Source organism: Phodopus roborovskii, unplaced genomic scaffold (genome assembly GCF_943737965.1).
Source record: "Phodopus roborovskii unplaced genomic scaffold, PHOROB, whole genome shotgun sequence".
NCBI classification, from domain to species: Eukaryota; Metazoa; Chordata; class Mammalia; order Rodentia; family Cricetidae; genus Phodopus; species Phodopus roborovskii.
In genome coordinates this window covers 610,095-631,710 of record NW_026126542.1, presented here as the reverse complement: position 1 = coordinate 631,710, position 21,616 = coordinate 610,095, and the positions used below count along the sequence as shown (strand labels likewise).

At 46.8% G+C, this 21,616-nt stretch overlaps 1 protein-coding gene across 3 annotated transcripts in view; it reads left to right on the top strand.

Moving 5' to 3' along the window:
• Apba1 (amyloid beta precursor protein binding family A member 1) overlaps positions 1 to 21,388 on the top strand; it is a 64,284-nt gene extending 42,896 nt beyond the window's left edge. The window contains exons 5-12 of one of the 3 annotated variants that reach the window (XM_051200125.1): positions 2,612 to 2,644; positions 3,633 to 3,719; positions 4,773 to 4,958; positions 7,666 to 7,845; positions 9,729 to 9,941; positions 19,240 to 19,359; positions 20,458 to 20,598; positions 21,255 to 21,388. In XM_051200125.1, the coding sequence (XP_051056082.1) occupies positions 2,612 to 2,644; positions 3,633 to 3,719; positions 4,773 to 4,958; positions 7,666 to 7,845; positions 9,729 to 9,941; positions 19,240 to 19,359; positions 20,458 to 20,598; positions 21,255 to 21,326 (1,032 nt within the window). In that variant the 3' untranslated portion in view covers positions 21,327 to 21,388. Of the gene's footprint in view, positions 1 to 2,608; positions 2,645 to 3,632; positions 3,720 to 4,772; positions 4,959 to 7,665; positions 7,846 to 9,728; positions 9,942 to 19,239; positions 19,360 to 20,457; positions 20,599 to 21,254 lie in introns of all 3 variants that reach the window. The other 2 variants (XM_051200124.1, XM_051200126.1) reach the window with 2 other exon arrangements.
• The last annotated feature ends 228 nt before the right edge of the window (positions 21,389 to 21,616 follow it).

Below are 21,616 nucleotides of genomic sequence, written 5' to 3'. Positions count from 1 at the left end.
GCTATCTGGGTAAAGAATAGATAGGCCAGTTGAAGCCCTCCCCACAGTGTGACCAACCTAGAGGGGCCATCATCAGTTGAGTGCCCAGCTCACACTGAGCCTGAAGTGAGCGGAAGGGACATGGCTCTTCCCAGCCATCCTTGGCCTTGTGGGGTTTCTATTAGCCTCTTCCAATCTCTCATTCAGGCACTGACTCGCTCATCTTTTCAGTGTTACATCTAAGTGTTATAATTTGATGCAGAATACTTAGAAATCCAAGTGATTTCAAGATGGTATTGCTCTACCTGCATAAAATTTTTTCAGCTTTGTGAAAACCATATCAGATACCAGTCATGAAACTCAGTTTGTCTTCTTCATCTTTCTGTGGTTCCAGAAAAGAAAAGAAAAATAGATTCTGGGTATTTTATTGATGAGTTTCCTAGAGTTGAATTTTGTTGGGCTTTCGATAACAACAGGAGTAGGAATTCCTGGGCCATTCCATGTCATTTCAAGAGAGGCAGAGAAAAAAAATCTAAGAGGAGGTTAGCAGGCAGATGAAAACCGACTCGGGTCAGAACATGCAGAGAAGGCCTCTCACTCCACATGCGTCTAACTGGCACATAACCACATCCGCTTAGGGCCTCGTCAGCGGCAGATGCACACCCACTGACAGGTGGTTAGTAAAACAACTACATATGTCTTCCAGAGCAGATTGCTCACCTTACAGTGGGGAAGCTGTGTGGGAGTGGGGTCATCCTCCTTCCTGGGTGTACCAGCAATTAACTATGTGCTGTTTGGATGACTGAGTCATCCAGTTCCCACAGTGGGATAATGCAGACAACACAGCTTAGTCACTAGTGAAATAGAAATGCGTTCCTGAGAGCAAAGTTTTTCCACCAGGTAAGTACCCAGGAATTGAGAACAGCCTTATCCACCCACAACAACCAAGCTTTACCCACCCACCCTGTCACAACAGACAAGCCTTACCCAACAACCCATAACAACACCCCATCCTTACTCACCACCCATTACAACAGCGCAGCCTTACCCACCCACCCCCAACAAACAGCCACGCCTTTCCCACCCCCATCTCAACAGCACAGCCTTACCCGCCACCCCTGTCACAACAGCCAACCCTTACCAACCCATCACAAAAGTTCAGCCTTATCCACTCACATCCACTATAACTAGACAGTCTTACCCATTGGTACCATAACTATCACAATAGCGCAGCTTTACACCCTACACCCATCACAGCAGTGTAGCCTCACATACCCTCCAACCCATCACAATTGTCCAGCCTTACCCACCCATCACAATGATGCAGCTTTACCCTCCCTGAAGCCATTGTAACACCTTCAGTGTGGTCACTAACTCACATTCACATAAAATAGGTCAAATATACAATTGAACTGCATCCCACAAGTGTAAACTATACCTGTACATAGCAGACACAGACATAATGCTCAGTGCTCTGCTTGGAGCTTTTCGTGCATTCATTTTATCTTTTAAAACAGCCCTATTACATAGACCATTTTGATCCCTATTTCACATAGAGAAACTAAGGCATAGAAATGTTAAGTGGCTTGCTCAAAATCACACAAATAGTATGTAGCAGAAAATATACTTAGATTTGGAAAGTCTAGCTCAGCTTTCATTAACTGTGATATCCTTTAATTATAAGTACACGGAGAAATGTGTTCATTTTAGTTAGGTACAAACTATATTCATCTTATAAAATGTAAGAGGAAATTATTGCTGCAGATAAAAGAGGAGGAATGATAGATCGATTCAATAGGAGGACATACCACCCTAAATATATATGCGCCCTATAACACAGCTACAAAACAGAGCAAAGATCAGTGGAACAAAAACAGTACAAAGACAAGTCCACAGTGAGAGCTGGTAATTTCTGCACATCTTTGTCAATAAAAGAACAGGGAAGGCACACACACAGGCCCACATGAGAGTTATCTTCTTAACTGACACCCAAGAATGGTTGCTTTGCAGTGCATATGTCTTCAACATCAGCCACGTGCTGGATCATAACATCTAAGACAACTAAGACAATTTTCAAAAAGGCTGACATCTTACATAGTGTGTTCTCAGTCCACAGTAAAATTGAGTCCATAACTGATGCCAAGGATAGCTAGAAAACCTCCAAATATGTTGAAATTAATAGAACAACCCTAATTGAGGGTTCAGAGAACTCACAGCTGAAGTATTGTAATGTGGCAGTAAAGAAATTGCAGTGCACAGACTGCAAGACAACTAAAGCAGGGCTTAGAGAGGGAGCCAAAGCTGCAGTGGAAGAAAAAACTTTGGATAGCAGTAGCTTTTTATCACAAGCTGAGGGGAAATTGAGCAAGTCAGTCCCAAATAAACAACTAGAAATAAAAATGTAAGGCGAAATCAGTGAAATAACAAATCAGGCATGTGATAAAAACAGAACTGAAAGTAGATTCTTTAAACTGGCAAATTACAATGAAGCATAAGAAGTTTCTTCATGCCCTTAAAGTGGGGTGTTTAAGCCCGTCTTCTCCCACATGCACTGTATGCCCCTAAGCAGTGTTAGCATGTCAGTTCCTCTTTCTAACTATTCTCCTGTCTCTGTTTGTTCCATGCTAAGCAGACGGCCCAGAAATTAGCCAAAAGCAGGAAGAAGGTGCAGTACAAACAACTTCATCACTTGGTGTTACGCCTGTCCTTTTCTTTTATGTTTTGCCTTTTTATGATTTTGTGTTTTTGTTTTCTGCATCCAGCAAGTTTTTTGTTCCAATTCGTTTCGAATCGCTCCATAAGCCAGCCTTTCTCCAAACTTAGTTGCCTCAAGTGGCCATTTTCTGTTGCTCATTTGGTCATTTCACTTCAGAGGAACGACAGGGAGCAGATTGGAGATGCTAAATGAACCCTCTAGTGTGGAAGCTGCAGCCATTCAGGAGCAATGATGTGGCAGGGGCCTGGGACTACTCAATTGCAGTACATTCGATTTGAGGATTTCTCAGATTGCTGGATGCAAAAAAAGAAAACTCGCTAATAACCACACATGTGCAGGGTTCAGCCCTAAATGAGGCAGGCTGCACTTTGGGGATTGTAGAGCTTCTAGGTATTTGTAAATTACTCGGAGGATGTGGGGCATTGGGGGCTCTTTTGTAATGGGGTGGCTGCAGGAGCAGGCAGCTGCTTCTGTGTTGCTGTGGTGTTGTGTGAATATGAAGACCCTCTTACCAGAACCGCATCCAGTGGCTTCATTTGCACCTACTATAGACATTGTCCTCCATCAGCTCTGACAGTAAACTGAGTGACTGTTCCATGGTCCTCACTATGAGTTAGCTGCTCTTACCCTTCAGCCTCCAAAACCCTTGCAGAAAGGGCCACTTGCCATCATGTCCAGAGTTAATCTGGTGCAGTGACTGCTGCTGTAGCGGGAGCAGCAGAGGGGACTCTTCATTCCCCTGTAACGTAGAGATGCTAACTCTTGCCCATGTGTCCATCCTCTCTGTAGTACCTTCAGCTTTGGCAATTTAACCCTTGAGTCTGTGTTGCCGTTCTGGTGACTGTGTCTTGGTAACCCAGTGTGTGAGCTAACCTTTTCCCATGCTCCTGGGTTAAGGTAATATAGTAAAACTGCTTTTGATGCACTTTCTTTTTAGGCTCCTGAAGGTGAATCTCAGCCAATGACTGAGGTGGATCTCTTCATTTCTACCCAGAGGATCAAAGTGTTGAATGCAGATACACAGGTACCAGCTTGCTCCCACTGTTCTCAGAGGTGAAGGCCAATGGCCTTTCACACAGGCTCCCCCTACCTATAAAGTGGCTATCCCCAGGTTTTAGGTTGCTGCAACTTTGTGCTGAGTCCTGGAAACCTGACTGGGGTGACAAGGGAATGAAGAATGGACAGACACACACACACACACACACACACACACAGAGAGAGAGAGAGAGAGAGAGAGAGAGAGAGAGAGAGAGAGAGCTGGGATCTAGTGGACCATCCGTGTGTTCTGATGGAGATGTCCCAGCAGCAGCCTGGAAACTCAGTATGTTTACTTTATACACATCTGAACAAGGAGGCAGGTTTAGTTCATCTCAGTAGTAGGTCCCTCTAGCAGATCAGTCTCTGGCTACAAACACTGGGGAGGACAAAAATGGGTTCCACATTCTCCAACAATATTTTTTTACATCTACACATGGACCAGGGGAAGGCTTTGTCATCCTCATGGATCTGAGATATTGGGACCTTTGATGTAGCTGTGCCCATCAGTGATACACATTCACTGTGGACTTCATCCACTCCCACACTGGGCTGTAGTCAAGGTCAAAGACTTTTGTTCACAAAAGTCTGAAGCTAGGTAGGATTGTGACTAATTTCTTAAAGCACAAAGGAAAACTCAGAATGTGTGTGTTGTCTGTCTCTCAGCTGAATTCTCTGGGAAAGGGGAATCATTAGCCTTAAGGAATTCTGTTTAAAAGTGCACGGTGCATGCACACGCACACGCATACGCACCTACACCTGTGGCATTTAGATTTTATCTTTTCATCTTCAACACCAGAGAGTCTACACAGTATAAAATGTTTGATATTTCTTGTTTTTCTCCTGTATATATCTCCTGTTTTTCATTGGCCAAGGAAAATGCCTTGGGCCTAGGTGGTGGGATTCAGAGTTCTAGCAATAAGTGCTTTGCCCTGTCCCACCCCAGCTGGGTTCCATCCTTAGCCTGGGAGAGGAAGAAGATGCCATCTCCCAAGTACTTGGGTCCTCCATGCCACTCACCTGCCCCACCCTTCATGTCTAGGAGCCTATGATGGATCACCCTCTGAGGACCATTTCCTACATCGCAGACATCGGGAACATTGTCGTGCTGATGGCCCGCAGACGGATGCCTCGCTCCAACTCCCAGGAGAATGTGGAGGCCTCTCACCCATCCCAGGATGGAAAAAGACAGTACAAGATGATCTGCCATGTCTTTGAGTCTGAGGACGTAAGGCTGGCTTCCCCAACCTCCCTCTGGGTGACCTGAATAGCTACTAGGTGGCCAGTTTCTCAGGACCTGATTCAGTCTGGCTCACCATAAATTAAATGTATTTTTTTGAGCACCTACTGTATGTCAGGCACTATTCTAGAACTGCAGATGCAGGGCTGAATAAAGTACATGAGTGATTCTTGGTGCAGGTTGAAGGGGGTAGAAAATAGAGAGATAAATCAACTTAATAAATTAGATTGGGGGAATGCTTTGCTGAAATACAAAACAGGGTCAACACAGAAGGACAGGACTAGTTCAAGTAGGGTAATCGCATAATTATTTTTTTTTTCAAGGAAGGGACATTTGAACAGAGACTTAAATAAAATGATATTGGAAATAGCAAGTGCAGAGGCCCTGAAGCAGGGGAGTTCTGAGTTTGCTTGGGGAGGAAGAGCCAGCAGACTTTGAAAGAGGGTGACCCAGATTGCCACTCTAAACAGGTCTTCATGGCACAGGGTGTTTTTAGAGAGAAATTCAGAGCTGTACAGAACTGTCCTGCTGTCACAGGTAGCGTCCCTCTTCCTCCCAGCCCCAGTGACAGGAACATCACCCCCTTGGCCCAGACCTTATGAATATGTTTGCTGCTCTGTACCAAGCCAGGATCCCTGACTCCATTCTAGCAGGAGGTGAGGTCAGACAAGGAAGATGCCTTCACAGCAGGCATTCTCTCATCCACGATGGCTCTACACCTACACTGCCTTAGCACCTGACCTCCCCCACCCCTGGGCACTTTTCCTCCTGGGACTTGCTTACCTAGCTGCAGTAAATTACCCACCTCAAGAAGTGAGGAGGCCAAGGTAGTCAGCCCCGCACTTCATAGAGAACCAGAGCTGCCACAGTTGTGGCTGCCGCCAGGAGACCAGGAGATGCTGACATTGACCTTCAAGTCTTAAGCAGCAATGCCCCTTCCTGTCTCCCTCTGCACCGTGCTTTAAGTAAGGTTGAGGCCAGGATGCAGCACAAGAGAAATAGATGGTGCCAGGAAAGTTCATGAGTAAAAATGCAGAATTTTTAGGCTCGTGGCTCTTGCAGGACAGAGAGAAGGCTCACCAGCCTGTGAGATCCCTGAAGGACCCCTGCTGCCTCCATCTGGCATGGAGTTCATAAAGAGTCGTTTCTTCCTCTCTAGTTTTTATCTAATCTGGGGAAGAACAGAATGACCCCAGTGGCTTTGTTTCCACCAAACTCTGGAGCAAACGCACCGTTCAGTAGCTGAGGGCTGAGCTGGGCTGGGCCCTCCCGCCTCCCCATGAACAAGCAGGTACAGGATGTCTGTGTGCACAAAGACCAAAAGAGTGTTGGGTAGTGTCCTCTATCAGGTTCTCTCCCTCAGTCAGGGGATCGCAGACAGGCTTGAAGCCACCCTCTTAAAGCTAGGATTATAGACATGCACAATTTTAGTCCAGTCCTCATGGTTATTCAACAAGCACTCTTAACCACTTTATTTTCTACAAAATAATTTATAGCCACAAGGGAAATGAAAAGGGAAAAGAGGTTAAGATTAAAATCATGACATTATAAATGCTTGGGTTTAGCCATCCCCAAAAGCATCATGAAGCAGCCAGACCTGCTTCCTTAAGTTTGGCTGTGAGAACTATATTGTATTTAATGTGATACTATAGATTCTTTCTGACATTTTGAATTGAGGGCTAAGCAAGAATCCTTATCTACACAAGCAGAATCTCCATGAAGCATGGTGAATGAACAGGCTGTTAAGGATGTGTGTAGTTGGATTTTCCTCTGTCTCCCAGTCCCACTGGACCAGTTTCTCTCCCTCCCACTGGTTCCCCACAGCTGCTTATGAAATAACACTCTAAGGCTGATTATTAAAGTATATTTGTTTGGCCATTGGCTCAGACCTATTACTGGCTAGCTCTCTCATAAATTAACCGATATCTATTAATCTATGTATTGCCACGAGACTGTGGCTTACAGGTAATTCTCCAGTATGTTACTCCTTTGGCGGTTATATGGCATCTCCATGACTCTGCTTTCCTTCTTTCTGCAGCTTTGTTTGGATTTCCCACCTAGCTATATTTTTTACAGGCCATTGGCATTTAGTCATCAACCAACAAAAACAACGCATATTCATTATTCAAGGCATACAGAAGGACGTCCCATGTCAGATGTGATCACTGACAACTTATGCTATGACCACAAATGATATGGATGATTTTAAAAGACATGAAACTTACTTATAAAATCTCAAAGGGTCATTTTTCCTTCACTTTGCATAGTATTACTCTTAAAATCTGCAGTGTAGCCTGGGCAACCAATGAGTTCTTGTATTTAAACAAACTAGAATCCAGCCATGGATTCTGTGATTAGAAACAGGTGTTGCATAAAATGAATGTCCAGTGAGATATCTAAAATTGTGCAGGATGTAGAAGAACTTGTCATTGTGTATGACTGTCCTTTGATTAGTAGGATGTCCAGCATCTCTGACTCCTGTCTCCTGAGTGCCAATGACTCCCTTATTAGCACAGACATAATAACAAACAATGATTTTTTTCCAAATAGTTTCTGCTAGGCACTGGTACCCTGATAAAGAATGACTTGGTGATCTGCTGTTTAGAACCCTCAAATGCCACAAGGAATGATCCAGAGGTGCATATTCCAGGAATTTCCCCATTTACCACTGTCTTCCTCCATGCTGCTGCTACAGGCCCAGCTGATCGCACAATCCATAGGACAGGCATTCAGCGTGGCATACCAGGAATTCCTCAGGGCCAATGGGATTAACCCAGAAGACCTCAGCCAGAAGGAATACAGTGACCTTCTCAACACCCAGGACATGTACAACGATGACCTGATCCACTTCTCCAAGTCGGAAAACTGCAAAGATGTAGGTACTTCCCAGAACTTGTTTCCATGCTGAGCCAGCTGGCTGGGGCCCTAGAGGGTGGGGCAGCCCCACCCACACCCACACCCACCCACACCCCACCCCTGCTGTGGAAGGAGAAGCTGAAAACAGCAGTATGGACAGCACATTCTGTGGCTCACATTCCTATCTCTGACTTCCTCCCAGGAGACCCTGTCATTAAATACTATCAAAAGCAAGTATAGCTGATGGCTGAACAGCCTCTGCCTGTTGAGGGAATTCTAAAGGTATGGATACAGGTCCTGCCCTCTGTCCTTATGAAGCCCACAGTCTAGGAAAGGGCACTGAAAATGGTCAGTGACATGCCAGCTCAAGCACTGATGAAAGACACTATACTTGACAAGAGAGAGATCACATGATCACACAATAGGCGCTTCACCCTCTGATGTTGCAGACTGAGCTCTGCAGGATGTCTGGAGGGAGCCAGAGCCAACCAGGCTGGTCTGGACTTCTAGGTCACTGGAATATTCAGGTCAGCAGAAAACCCGAAGGTTAGAATCCTGGGTGTCTTGGGTTAGACTCTTTGGACCACAACCTAGAAGAGGACTCTTGTTCAAGAGGTTTGATGGAAGCCTGCACTTAGAGCAAATGCAGAGTTGGGGGAGGTACTGAAGAAGACTATGGACTTTCTGGGCAAGACCTTCCTTCTGAACCACAGGGACTTAGAGGTAGCTGTACCCTCTGTCCATATTGACCTGGAATGTGTAGGGATATATTATTGGCTAGGCCTGCCATAATAGACCCCACAGATGAGGCAGCTCCAACAGTAGACAGGAACTGCCTCTTGCACAAAGTCAAACTGTTGGTAAGTTTGAGTCCCCAGGGTTTGGAAGAAAGGCTGTGTTCACACCTCTCTCCTTGGCTCACAGATCTCCTCATGGGGAGAACCTCAAATCCTAGTGTCATCTTCCATGTGTCCTCTTATAAGAACACCAGTCACACACTGGATTGGAACATGCTCTAGTCCTCAGTTTAGCTCGGTTGCCTACATGAATACATTTGCTTGGTGTTAAGACACAGGAGGAAGATTAGAACCACAACACAGGAGCTTAAGTGATGGGGAACCATCCAGTGTGTATCAGGACTGTCTCCCACTTGGCTTTGGGAAATGCTTTAGGGAAGGAGCCCACTGCTATTTAAGCTGCTGGGAGGAGTGAACAGCATCTGTGATGGTGGCTTTGCTGGGCCCCAGTATATATGTATGCAGACTCCACTGAAAGGGTCTTTCTTTTCCTGGCTTCTCTGCATAACCCCATATACTACCACTGTCCAGTACTAACTCTTGCCTCTGTGCCAGCCACCAGAGGTCACAAACACACTATGTCCAGGATCTGTTCTTGCCGTGTGCACCCCTGCCTTTTGGCCATGGCAACTTCAGGGTCACTCTCTTTCCTTGTCTTCCTCCTTACAGAGAAGTGTTTCATGTATTAATTTTTCACTCAAAAATCTTAAATACCGAAAATAATTTACAGAGCACTGTGAAATGAGAAAACCTGTGCCCCAGCCTCCAAAGGCCACTTATGGATTAAGGTGTAACAGACACCAATGCTCTCACTACAAAGCACAGCTGATATTTCAAAAGAAAACAGAAAAGCCTGGTGCCCTTGTGTTTGTGTGTGAGGCCAGATTGGTCATATGAAATGAGGGTGAATGCCGAGGTCTAAACAGGTTTGTGTGAAGTGATGTCTTACAGCCCTAGATGCCATGCATGTAGAGAAGATAGGAGCTCACCTGGACTGACATCCTCAAAGAACTCTCTTTTCCCCCCACACAGGCAGGGGACCAGCTCTGATACCTATCCCGTACGGCTGCTGATACGGGCTTTCTACATGTTTTCCTCCTTCCAGGTTTTCATAGAGAAACAGAAAGGAGAAATCCTAGGAGTCGTGATTGTAGAATCTGGCTGGGGATCTATTCTTCCCACTGTGATCATTGCCAACATGATGCATGGAGGCCCTGCGGAGAAGTCAGGGAAGCTGAACATCGGGGACCAGATCATGTCCATTAATGGAACCAGCCTGGTGGGCCTGCCTCTGTCCACATGCCAGAGCATTATCAAGGTACCAAGGCATGACAAAACCTTCTCAGTAGCAGACCTGAAATGATGTGAAATGTGACAGCCATCCAGTTCTCAAAACTTGTGAACACATTTAAGCCCAGGCACTTAGGAAGACCCAGTTACAAGCGGTATGGACTTGTACTCAAAGCAGCTCACCCTCAAGTTACCATTGTAAGTTTCTCCATAGGTCAGGATCACAAGTAATATGTGAGGCTTACATAACACCTGCATCTAATCCAATGCTCATCATAGGTATAACTCATCAGTTAACTCACTTCCTCCCACGTAACCCAGACTCAGCCCCAGCATGATTTCCCTCCGTTCAATAACTCATAGTCCCGATGTATGTGATGTGATTCACCACCCTCTTTAAAGCTCATGGGAATGCTTCAGCTCCTCAGAGGATCTCTAGTGTGGCTCAATCTGCTCCTTTCCGAGCCACTGCTTGAATGGCACAGGGAAAAAACCTGCTCTCGTCCACAAGATGCCATCGCTACAGAAGAGTTGCTTAAAGAAAGTGATTGTGACAATTTGAGGGAAAACTGGGTTTTCTTCTTAGCACTGTGGCATCTGTATACATAGCCTTTCGAGGACACTGATCCTTGTTGCTTGTGAAGCCTGTATGACACTATAGCATCTTTGGCCCCAGAACCCCAGCAAGTGGGCAGACTGGGGTGCTCAGCTTTCCTTTGTCCTGGGGGTTTCAAGGAGAACACCACCCAGGAGGGCAGGGAGTGAATACATCTGTACAGTAGTCATTCTTTGCCCGAGAAAACCCTCAAAGCCAACACCCTCATCCAAGGAGCTGGGGCAAGGCTGCAGGTGAGCATAGGAGGCAGGGTGACAGTCATCCGTGAGGTACACTTGTTGCTCAGTATACAGCCACATGTGGAGAAGTAAGTTCTGAGAGAGGTGTCATTAGGCATTTTTTATAAACTTTTGTTGTTGTCTATACATTCCAACCAAAGGTTCCCCTCCCTCCCCTCTTCCCAGTTTCCCACACACACCTCCCTTCTACCCTGCCCCGTCTATTCCTCCTCTGCAGTCTCTCTTCAGATACAGACAGGCCTCCCAAGGATATCAGCCAGCTACGGTACATCAATTGCAGTGAGACTAGGCTTCTCTTCTATTAAGGCTCAGTGAAGCAATCCAGCAGGGGGACCAAAAACAGACACCAGAGTCAGAGACAGCCTCTGCTCTCACTGTTAGGAGTCTCACAGGCAGACAACGTTATAAAACTATAACACATATGCAGAGGGCCTCGGTCAGTCCCATGCAGGCTCCCCGGTTGTTATTCTGTCTCTGTGAGCCGCTATGGGCCCAGGTAAGCTGATTCTATGGGTTTTCTTGTGGTGTCCTTGACCTCCTTGGCTTCTACAATCCTCCCTCTTCCATAATATTCTCCAAGCTCTGCCTAATACTTGGCCTTGGGTCTCTGCATCTGTCCCCATCGGTTGCTGGGTGTGATAATTTGAATATAATTAGCCTCCATAATCTCATAGGGGGTGTCACTATTAGTAGGTGTGGCTTTGTTGGAGTGGGTATAGCCTTGTTAGAGAAAGTGTGTCACTGTGGGAGCAGGCTTTGAGGTTTCCTATGTTCAGGATACCAGCCAGTGTCTCGGTCAACTTCCTGTTGTCTACATATCAAGATGTAGCCAGCACCATGTCAGCCTGACACCGCCATGCTTCCCACCATGATAATAGCAGGCTAAACCTCTGAAATCACAATTAAATGTTTTCCTTTGAAGATTTACCATGGTCAGGGTATCTCTTCACAGCAATAGAAACCCTAACTAAGACACTGGGTGAAGCCTCTCAGATGACAGAATAGCAGATTATCATTAGGAATCATTTCATTGGGTTTTTTTGTCTTGTTTTTTGTCAGTTGGGTTTAGTTCTATTCTAGTTCTCTGGGGTGTACCACCTGTGGGTCCTGGCCCTCAGGGGTGAGCTCTCTCTCAGGGAATGGGTCTCCATCTGTGCCAGTCATTAGTTGGTCACTCCACAATTTCTTTGCCACATTTACTCCTAGCACATCTTGTAGGCAGGACAGATTATAGGTCAAAGGATTTGTGGCTAGGGAGACATCCCAATCCCTTCACAAGAAGTCTTGCCTGATTACAGGATATGGCTGTTTCCAGCTCCATATCCCCCATTGCTAGGAGGCTTAGCTAGATTCCTATAGATTCCTGGGAGTTTCCATTGTTCTAAGTTTCTAGCTCAACCCAGAGATGCTACCAGATTCCAACTGTCTCTCCTAGTACTTTCTCCCTCCGTCTTCCCCCATCCTAATCTCTTCTGTTCCCACCCCTATTCCCCTTTCCAGGCCCCTTTCCCTGTCCACTGACAATGTCCATTTTATTTCTCCTTCACAGTGAGATTAATGCATCCCCCACTCCCCTTGAGTCCTCCTTGTTACTCAGCTTCTCTTGGTCTGTGAGCTGTAGCATGGCCCTCCTTTACTTTACAGCTAATATCCACTTATGAGTGAGTACATGCCATGTTTGTCTTTCTGAGTCTGTGTTACCTCACACAGGATAACCTTTTCTAGTTCCATCCATCTGCCAGCAAATTTCCTAATATCATATCATTGTTTTCAACAACTGAGTAATACTCTATTGCATAAATGTATCATAATCCCTTTATCCGTTCTTTAGTTGAGTTACATCTAGGTTGTTTCCAGTTTCTGACTTTTATAAATAAAGCATCTATGAACATAGTTGTGCAAGCACTGGCACAGGAGACAGCTTCCTGAATAGAACACCGATAGTGCAAGCACTAAGATTGATAATTAACAAATGGGACTTCATGAAACTGAGAAGCTCCTGTAAGGCAAAGGGCACTGTCAAAAGGCCAAAATGACAGCCCACAGATTGGGAAAAGATCTTCACCAAACTCACATCTGACAGAGCTGATATCCAAAATATATAAGAAACTCAAGAAACTAGACATAAAAACAAAAACCAAAAAAAAAAAAAAAAAACCAAATAATCCAATTTTTAAAATGGGGTGCAGATCTAAACAGAGAATTCTCAACAGAGGAATCAAATGGCCAAGAATCATGTAAAGAAATGTTCAACATCCTTAGCCATCAGGGAAATGCAAAGCATTAGGCAGTTTTGTCATTTTCCAAACATCAAAGAGTATTTACATAATTTAGGTCAGTCAGTCACCTGATGTTGCCTTGTGGTAAAACCAAGAGAGACAGTAATTGTAGGACCCATGAGGTGGCTAATAGCGTTACACAGCATACTGTCTTATGATTAATGTGTTTTAATGAGTAGGAGTACAGTGTAAAATAACAATATAAATACAGCAAAATAAATATGTAAGCTAGTACCATAGCCTTTATTAAGCATTTTGTTCATACATGTATGTGCATGTACACATGCTTTACTTTTATGCATAAATGTTGGCAATGCAGTGAGCTTACACAAATGTCACCAAAGACATGAGGAGTGAGTTGTACTGTGGTGTTAAGATGCCTGTGGAGTCTTCAGGTGTCTTAGGATTGCTGTGAAGAGACATTATGGCCATGGCAACTCTTATAAAGGAAAACATGGTAACTCTTATAAAGGGAAAACATTCGATTGGAGCTGGCTTACAGTTTCAGAGGTTTAGTCCATTATCATCATGGCAGGACATGATGGCATGCCAGCAAACTTGTTGCCAGAGAAGGAGCTGAGAGTTCTGTACCTTGATCCACAGACAACAGAAAGTGAACTGTCACACTGGGTGTAGCGTAAGCATATGAGACCTCAAAGCCCACCTCCACAATGACATACTTCCTCCAACATAGCCACACTACTCAAGAAGGCCACACCTCCTAATAGTGCCACTCCCTATGGACCAAGCATTCAAACACTTGAGTCTATGGGGAACCATACCTATTCAGACCACCACACCAGGTAATAGGAATTTTTCATTTCCAGGATTGTCTTATAGGACTGTGTCGTATATGTGGTCTAGTTGACTAAGATCGCTGTGCAGCACATGGCTATACAGTAATGATGAGATCAAAAAGTCTGCTTAATGCAGAGATTCATTCAGATATGTCTAATTGACCTTAGTTAGGTGCTCAGATGAACCATGGAGAATTCATGCATGGACAAAATCATTACATTGCTGAAAGGGGGTATAGCAACATAGAAGTGTAAGGCTGCAAGAGGAGAGGAGGAAACATCTGACTTTGGAAGTTTAATTTGACTTTGATAAAGTTAAAGTCCAGGTTTGCATCAGGAAGGACAGTGTGTTTAGAAGTTTCTGCTTGAATTGGCAGCCAATGGGCTGGCATGGAGTCCAGGGGAAGAACTCAGCCTGACCTGCAAGGGTTGATCTGGTGTTGTCATGGTGACCTTTCCTGAAAGGCAGGACCACTGCCCACTGGCTTGTCCCCTCCCTTCTGTCCTGTGAACAGATTATGTGTGTGTGCATGTGAGAACTTCAAGGGCCCAGACAGTGGGTAGATCCTCACCGAGGAGCTGGGCCTGGCAAAAAGAGGTGACTGGCCCCACAGTTACAGAAGCCAAGGGCTACGCACCCAACACTGAACAGAAGGTGGTTGTGGATTAACTCACTGAACTCATGGCTTCTGGTTGCTCATGAACTTCTATGCAGCAGGTACTATTGTCACTCACTATTGCTTGAGTAGGGAACTGAGACACAAAATAGCAACCACACAACTGGCCCTTGGTAGAGACAGATCACTCAACTAGTTAAGAGACATCCCCAAGGCACTCCCACTGTGGACATCCTCAGCCAGAAGTAATATTGCATGCCCCACAAGCCTGGAGACTGCCTTGGCTATCTCACTGAAGACAGTACTACAGGCACAGCGCAATGCACAGGACAGCCCCCTCCACAGCCAAGACCTACCCAGCCCCATTGTTGATCATGTCGGCCTTGAGGATCTGTGTGTGGAGTGCAGCGTTCAGATATGCCAGGCAAAAATTGGTGAGTGAAGTTGGTGAGGGTGACTTTATGGGGAGTTGAACTGGGTCTGGAAAGGATATGAGGTAGGGAGAGGGGTAATTTAGACTGAATATTCCCCTTTAAAATCCATGCTGAGGCCCTAATCCCAGTGGCTTTGGGAGGTGATTAGGTCTTAAGGGTGATGCTTTCAGGAATTAGATCACTCCCTTTATGCAAGGGACCCTACGGGGCTCTCTGCTTCTCTTCCTCTATGTAATGGCAACCAGAAGCCCACAGTCTACAGCCCTTGTCACCTACCTGCCAGCACTCCGATCTTGAGCTTTTGGCCTGCCTAACTATTAGAAGCCTAGTATATAATATTTTGTTGTGGCAACCCAAGCTGGCTTGTGTGTGTGTGTGTGTGTGAGAGAGAGAGAGAGAGAGAGAGAGAGACAGACAGACAGACAGACAGACAGACAGACAGAGACAGAGAGAGAGAATGAATGAATAAGAGAAACGGGTGAAGGTGGAAATAGATCTGGGTTTAAGAAGCAGGAATTTCTGGTAACTCCCAACCTTATGTCAGTGCCTAGCCTTGCAATAAGCCACCCTCTACCTGGAGCCCGAAAGGCTCAGGGTTCCCAGCTGGCCATCCATTAGACCCCAACTTTCCTCTCACCCACCCCAGATGAGGGACCAGATGAGGGACCATGGCATCAATGAGGTCAGCCTAACCACCTTGACTGTTGCCTGCAGACTCCCTCAGCTTTATCCACAAATTACCAATTCAAAGTGAAAGCAAAGCTTGCTCAAATGCAAACGGAGGGGCCCTGGAGCTTCCTGTGGAGGAAAGGTCAGGTCATTTGAAGAGTTGAACTTTGAGCCAGGCATTGGTAGCACATGCCTTTAATCCCAGCATTCCCAGCATTTCTGAGGCAGAGGCAGGTGAATCTCAGTGAGTTTGAGACCAGCCTGGTCTACAAGAGCTAGTTTCAGGACAGCCTCCAAAGCCACAGAGAAACCCTGTCTTGAAAAACCAAGAAGAAAAAAGAGCTTAACTTTGATGTCAGCAGAATCCCCATGACTGGGAAGATGAAAAATCCATGTGATGATGAAAGTGACAACTGCTGAAGAGGGGGCCTGAGAAAGCCGTGGGGGCCTCCCTCAGCAGAGATGCACACAGCAGGCTGGTCCAGGTAGAAACTGCTGAACACTCCCAAGTATTCCGAGATTCTTGGCTTTGTGGAACTGAAAAATGAGATAGCCTGCCTGTGGCTTGCCTTGGCTGAGGAACTCCCAACACCAAATGAGGACTGACATTCAGTAGATTCAGTGCCATTCTTTACGGTTTTCTACACATCACCCCACTCTGCCTGGACCTTGATAGATGCTCACACTGCTGTGCCCACAACCCCTCAGCCATGGCAGGGGAATGTCTGGGCGTCAGAGCAGGGGGATGTCTGTCTGGGTGTCAGAGCTCGCCTGTCATGCTGCTCATTTCAGTAGGTCACCGTCGTCTTGATCAGTCATTGCTTCTCACACTCGCCCGAGCCACCAGGGATCCTGTTGAAGTGCAGGATGTATTCCAACAGTCTTTAATGGGACTCTGCTTGGTGGCAAGCTCCTGGGGAAGGTGGCAGTGCAGCTTGAGGGAGGGACAGGAGTCTACAGTGATGTGCCCTTGTCTTGCCACTTTGATGCCCATTGGCCTTTCTTCCCCCAGATTACGAGGAGGAGAGGAGAATGTGTTTCTAGATACAGAAACTCTCTGAATTCTTTTTTGCCTAGATCTTAACCTTCCCACTTGTAGTTCATTCCTAAAGCAGGGCCATTTGTAGGCGAAGCATGAAAGCATCTTTCTGCTCATGCCCTTGCCTCCAAGTCCTGCCCTCTAGACTTGTTCTTTTCTGACCCGGTGCCCAGCTTCCCTTTTCTTCTCAAGAGTATCATGGGTTTGCACTTGTTGCTATAGCTACCACTCTGGCTTCTTCCCTCCCCGCTATATTTCTTAATTTGCTGTGTCATTATTCACTGTTGTCATGGAAACGAAATGACCATTTATTTAATTGGCACCTCCAACAAAATGGCAGGTTGGAAATCTAAGTTCATGGGACCCAACTTGTAACACTGATTAGGGAGAGCAGAGCAAATCATGTGCTGGTTATTTCAAATTGCCACTTCTGAAGCCTTATGTTGAAGCACATTTTCTCCAGTCTTAAAAATTATTTTGCCAAGGGACCCAACAGGCATCTTAAATCAACTCAGCAGAGTGATGGGAAATTCTTAGGTAATGCTGAGAAAGTTGTTTCATTGGTATATTGTATAAGGTCTTCCAAATGGCCTGGGCAGTTAACAGGTACAAGCATTTAAACAGGTGGCTTTGTGTGAAGGACATAACTCCTACAGGCAGGCCCTGTCACTCTCTGTTCATGTCCCACAAATTCCTGGCAGGTGCTGTGTGACCTGCAGGGGATGTGGTAGGCAGGTGTGGTAGGACTCAAGCTGCCTGGGCTCCGGTGTCTCTCTGTGCTCTCTCTTAGCCTCTCATGTCCCCCACCACCACCACCCCAGTTCTAAGAGACCTAGTAAATCTTATTCCCACTAGCGTTCAGTGCCTAACCCATTTCTTGTCATGTAAGTGATTTTTCAGTGAACAAAAAAGAGGAGGTATGCAAGGAAAAATATAATATATACATAGCCAAGGTCCAGTCTGCCTCGCTTATGGATAGCTTCTTTGATGTCAGGGACCAAGTCTGAGTTTTGAAGTTTAAGAGCTGAGTTTCAGTGTCCTGAGTTAAGGCATTTAGGAAGATTTTATAGAAACTGGACCTGGCAGTATCACCAGTATCACCGTGGAGAAATTCAGGTAGAGCAAAGTACCTAAAAGTGCCCACCTTATGGTAAAGGAAACAGGACAGACTCTCAGGTCTAGGGACATCAGCACTATCTTCCTCACCAGGCTATGCTTGTCTCAATGCTGGGAGCAGAAAGCAGACCCTCTCTCTCTGTTGACATGGCAATGAGACTTGATGTCAACAGAAGGGTGAAATCTGTTACTGGCATCTTATGGAGACATACACTGTCATTCTACTGCACTGAAAATACCATTCCTTCACCAAGCGGTTCTCTAGCCTGGTTCAGACACTGGGGACACTGGCAATGCCAGTGTGAGTAAGAGCATCAAGTCACATGGGGTTATCTTGGACCTGAATAAAAGCTAGCTTTTCCCCAAATCCCTGGCCCTGCCCCCTCAAATTGCTACTCCCCCCTTCTCTCTCCCCAGGAGTGTGCACCCACCCCAAGACCCTTTTAGCCTTGCTCCCTTTGAGGAGAGTCTAAGCAGACCTTGAGCCATTTCCTAGTCAGCTGGTCTTGGCAGATAGGAGTCCGGTCAGGCAGGCTTTAACAGCAGGGCCTCCATCAGCGTGGTGGATGCAAAAATGACCACTTCTATGCACAGTGTCTCTTGAACATGGATGTGAAACATCTTCTTTGGAGCCTCTCCCTGCTGGAGAGCCTGGGCAGGGAAAGAATCAGAGCTTTGAGCATGCTGTCTTCAGAGCATCTGCTCTGGCAAACAGGCAACCCCAGGTAGAACAGGCCATCCTCAGAGCCAGCAGCACTGGAGGGGGCATGTTTATTTCTGGGCTGACTTCTGCCTGGACCATACTTTCTCAGCATGTAGCTGATGAGATGGTAGGTGGGCCTGCCTGAGGGATGGATGATGTGGCTAGTGTGTAGGAAGCGTCAAACCAGCTCTGAAAACCATTTCCGTTCATAATTAAAGGCCAGCTTTTCCTCCACAATTCATTCCGGCCTAGAGGAGGGGCGGGCAGCCAAGGATGAACCCGTGAACAATCTTAATGTTTCATTTCTTCTTCACGATCCATCGCCTCTCAAGGAGCAAATACTCACTGGAGCTTCCAGTTGTAGTGGGAATACCCATGAGCTAGAAGATGTCTCCAGAAGTAGAGTGGGGGAGAGGAGGGCAGAGACCGGAGAGAACAGCTTTGGGGATGAGCTGCTGCTGTGAAGTGTACATCCTTTGTTAGGAGTCTCTGTTAGAGTCTATTGTGTAGAGGAAAGAGCCCATGTCCCATGAGGCTTTGGACCAAGGGTGTATATACCCTCAACTTCCACCCACATGAGACTCTTCTTCTTACAGCTGTCCTTTTGCCAGGTCCCTGGACACAGTCCATTTTCCATTCACCCATCTCACACAGGCAGAATGGGTTCCAGGGAGGGCTCAGGGCGATGGCTCCAGCTCAGATGCACACAGCCTGTCTGCATGTGTGGGTGCTGCCTCTGTGTCCGGTCACGTCTGCTGTTATGTACTCTGCCTGACTCGGTGGTCACCATCTCCGCTGTGCTTTGTTCATGTTCAAGGGCTTAAAGAACCAGTCCCGAGTAAAGCTGAACATTGTGAGGTGCCCTCCGGTGACCACAGTGCTAATAAGGAGGCCAGACCTTCGCTACCAGCTGGGATTCAGTGTCCAGAACGGAATTGTAAGTGCACGTCACACCACACCCTTTTCCAAGATACTGACAAATGGCAATGAAGGTATACTGGATTTTTTTTTCCAGCTTTATCTTTTCATTCAGTAAATACATTTAGGGTTTTTGGTTGTAATTTCATCTGTTTGGGATGGAGTGTACTGTTAAGCGTTCTACCAAGGAACCACAGCCCTAGCCCTAAACCCTTGTTCTTACCTCCAGTGTAGAAATCAGCTATGGAACATCTGACCTGAGAGCATCTTAGAGCCAGAAGGACCCACTCACTCCAGGCCCACCAAACTCCCCTGCTGCAGGTCTTGCCTGCATCAGCTTCTGAATAGTACAGATGCATGGTCCAGGGTATAAAGTCAGCTTTACTGAGCTCACAGTCACTCTTGTTCAGAGCGTAAGGCGTAGCCACCCCAACCTGCCATGCTGGGAGGGCTCAGTCACCAGTGGGCACATCCTAACCATATGCAGTGGCTGGCTATACCATTGCTTCCTCCCATGTCAGAAGTGAGTTTGGCCAAGGACCACCAAATCAAGAACAACAACAGGCACCTCTCCCCCCAAGCCCCACCATGGACCACAGTAGGCTTCTAGAGCCTCTTCAGATCATGCGGTAGTGGTCCCCAAATACAAGCTCTAGCATCAATCAGTTCCAGGGCTAAGCCTGCTTGAGACTAGGGAAGGCTGACTGAAACACTGGCCGCCAACAGACAGGCCCAACACAGATGGAAAGTGGTCAGAATTGAGCGCGCTAATAAGTTCACACCTGTCACACCCATATGCCAAGTCTGCACAAGGCAGCCTTGTGGGCCCCCAGAACCTACTTTTACTGCTGCTGTATACGTGCCAGGGATGACACACGGGATCTTGTGCATGCCAGTTAAAAATTCAACCACCGAGCTCCGTACCAAACCATAGAACCCATTGTTCATAAAAAGAACCTGAGAGATTTTAATGCCCCAAACCTCACCAAGTCAGCTTCTAAGGGGAGCTCATGCCAGAGCGCTAGGGCCCTAGGGAAGACAGTCTTCCTTCCATCCCCACATGGTTCACAGATGTAGCACTGCCCACTAAGTGTAACCTGATGTTTGCCTCTGGCAGATCTGCAGCCTCATGAGAGGGGGAATAGCTGAGAGAGGAGGCGTCCGCGTGGGACATCGGATCATTGAAATCAATGGCCAGAGTGTGGTAGCCACACCTCATGAGAAGATCGTGCACATCCTCTCCAATGCTGTCGGGGAGGTAGGGATGAGACCTGGGGCTGCACACAGGTACTGTGAGTGGCCCTGGCGCATGCTGGCCTTGCTGGGAACCTTCCAGAGCCCCCTTTCCCCTCCCTCGATGCTCCTCCATAGGCAGACCATTTGCCTCAGACCTGGGTGAAGAAGGCTCACTTGCCTTTAACACTCATTCTGTATTGCTACTCTCTCTGTGGTTTCCCAAATTCTCTCATTTTCCCCAATTAACTCCACCAAGTGTGATTGGAAGACACAAATTAGATCCAAGATCACAAAGTCACCAGCCCCCAGCACTGGTGTGGTCCTAACTACATTTCTGGGGTGTCTGTCCTTGCTTTAGTCACAGGCCAGTTTTAGATGGGCCAGTGCTCCCAGACTGCCAAGACAGGAGAGGGAAGCAAGCAGCCAGAAGCCCAGAGCCCTGCTTCCCATGGAGCTGCCTTTATTTTTCAAAGAGCTGTGAAAGCAAGAGCCTTTCACTGGGAAACTAAGCCTTACCCAGATTTTCTTATCATCTGCAGTCACCCCCCCCCCAAACTTTTCAGAAAGCCTGTGGGCTTCACTCTTCCTAAGCCAAGCCAGGCGATTGGGGGTGGGCTATCATGGAAACTGTGTATTATGAGAGGCTCCCCCACAGCTCACCTGGCTTTCCGCCCTCAGATCCACATGAAGACGATGCCAGCAGCCATGTACAGACTGCTGACAGCCCAGGAGCAGCCTGTTTACATCTGAGCCGCACCACCGCCGTGCGGTGCGGTGACGGCATGCATGGAGGACTCTCCTCGCCGCGAATGTGTTTCTTGTGCTGCTGCCCTCATCGTGTGTCCACAGAGACATTCCCCTCTCGCACCCAGCATCTGGTCTTACAAGGGAAGAGAAGAATCCGCACCGACCCCTTTGTGCTCTGTCTCTCTCCAGCTTGCTTTTTTCTGTTCCTTTGTCCCGGGGAAGTTTTGTGTGTGCCCCCTTGAGGGTGGAGGACAGCTAATCTCTACCTGGGATCATTGTGGAGGGCCTTCGAG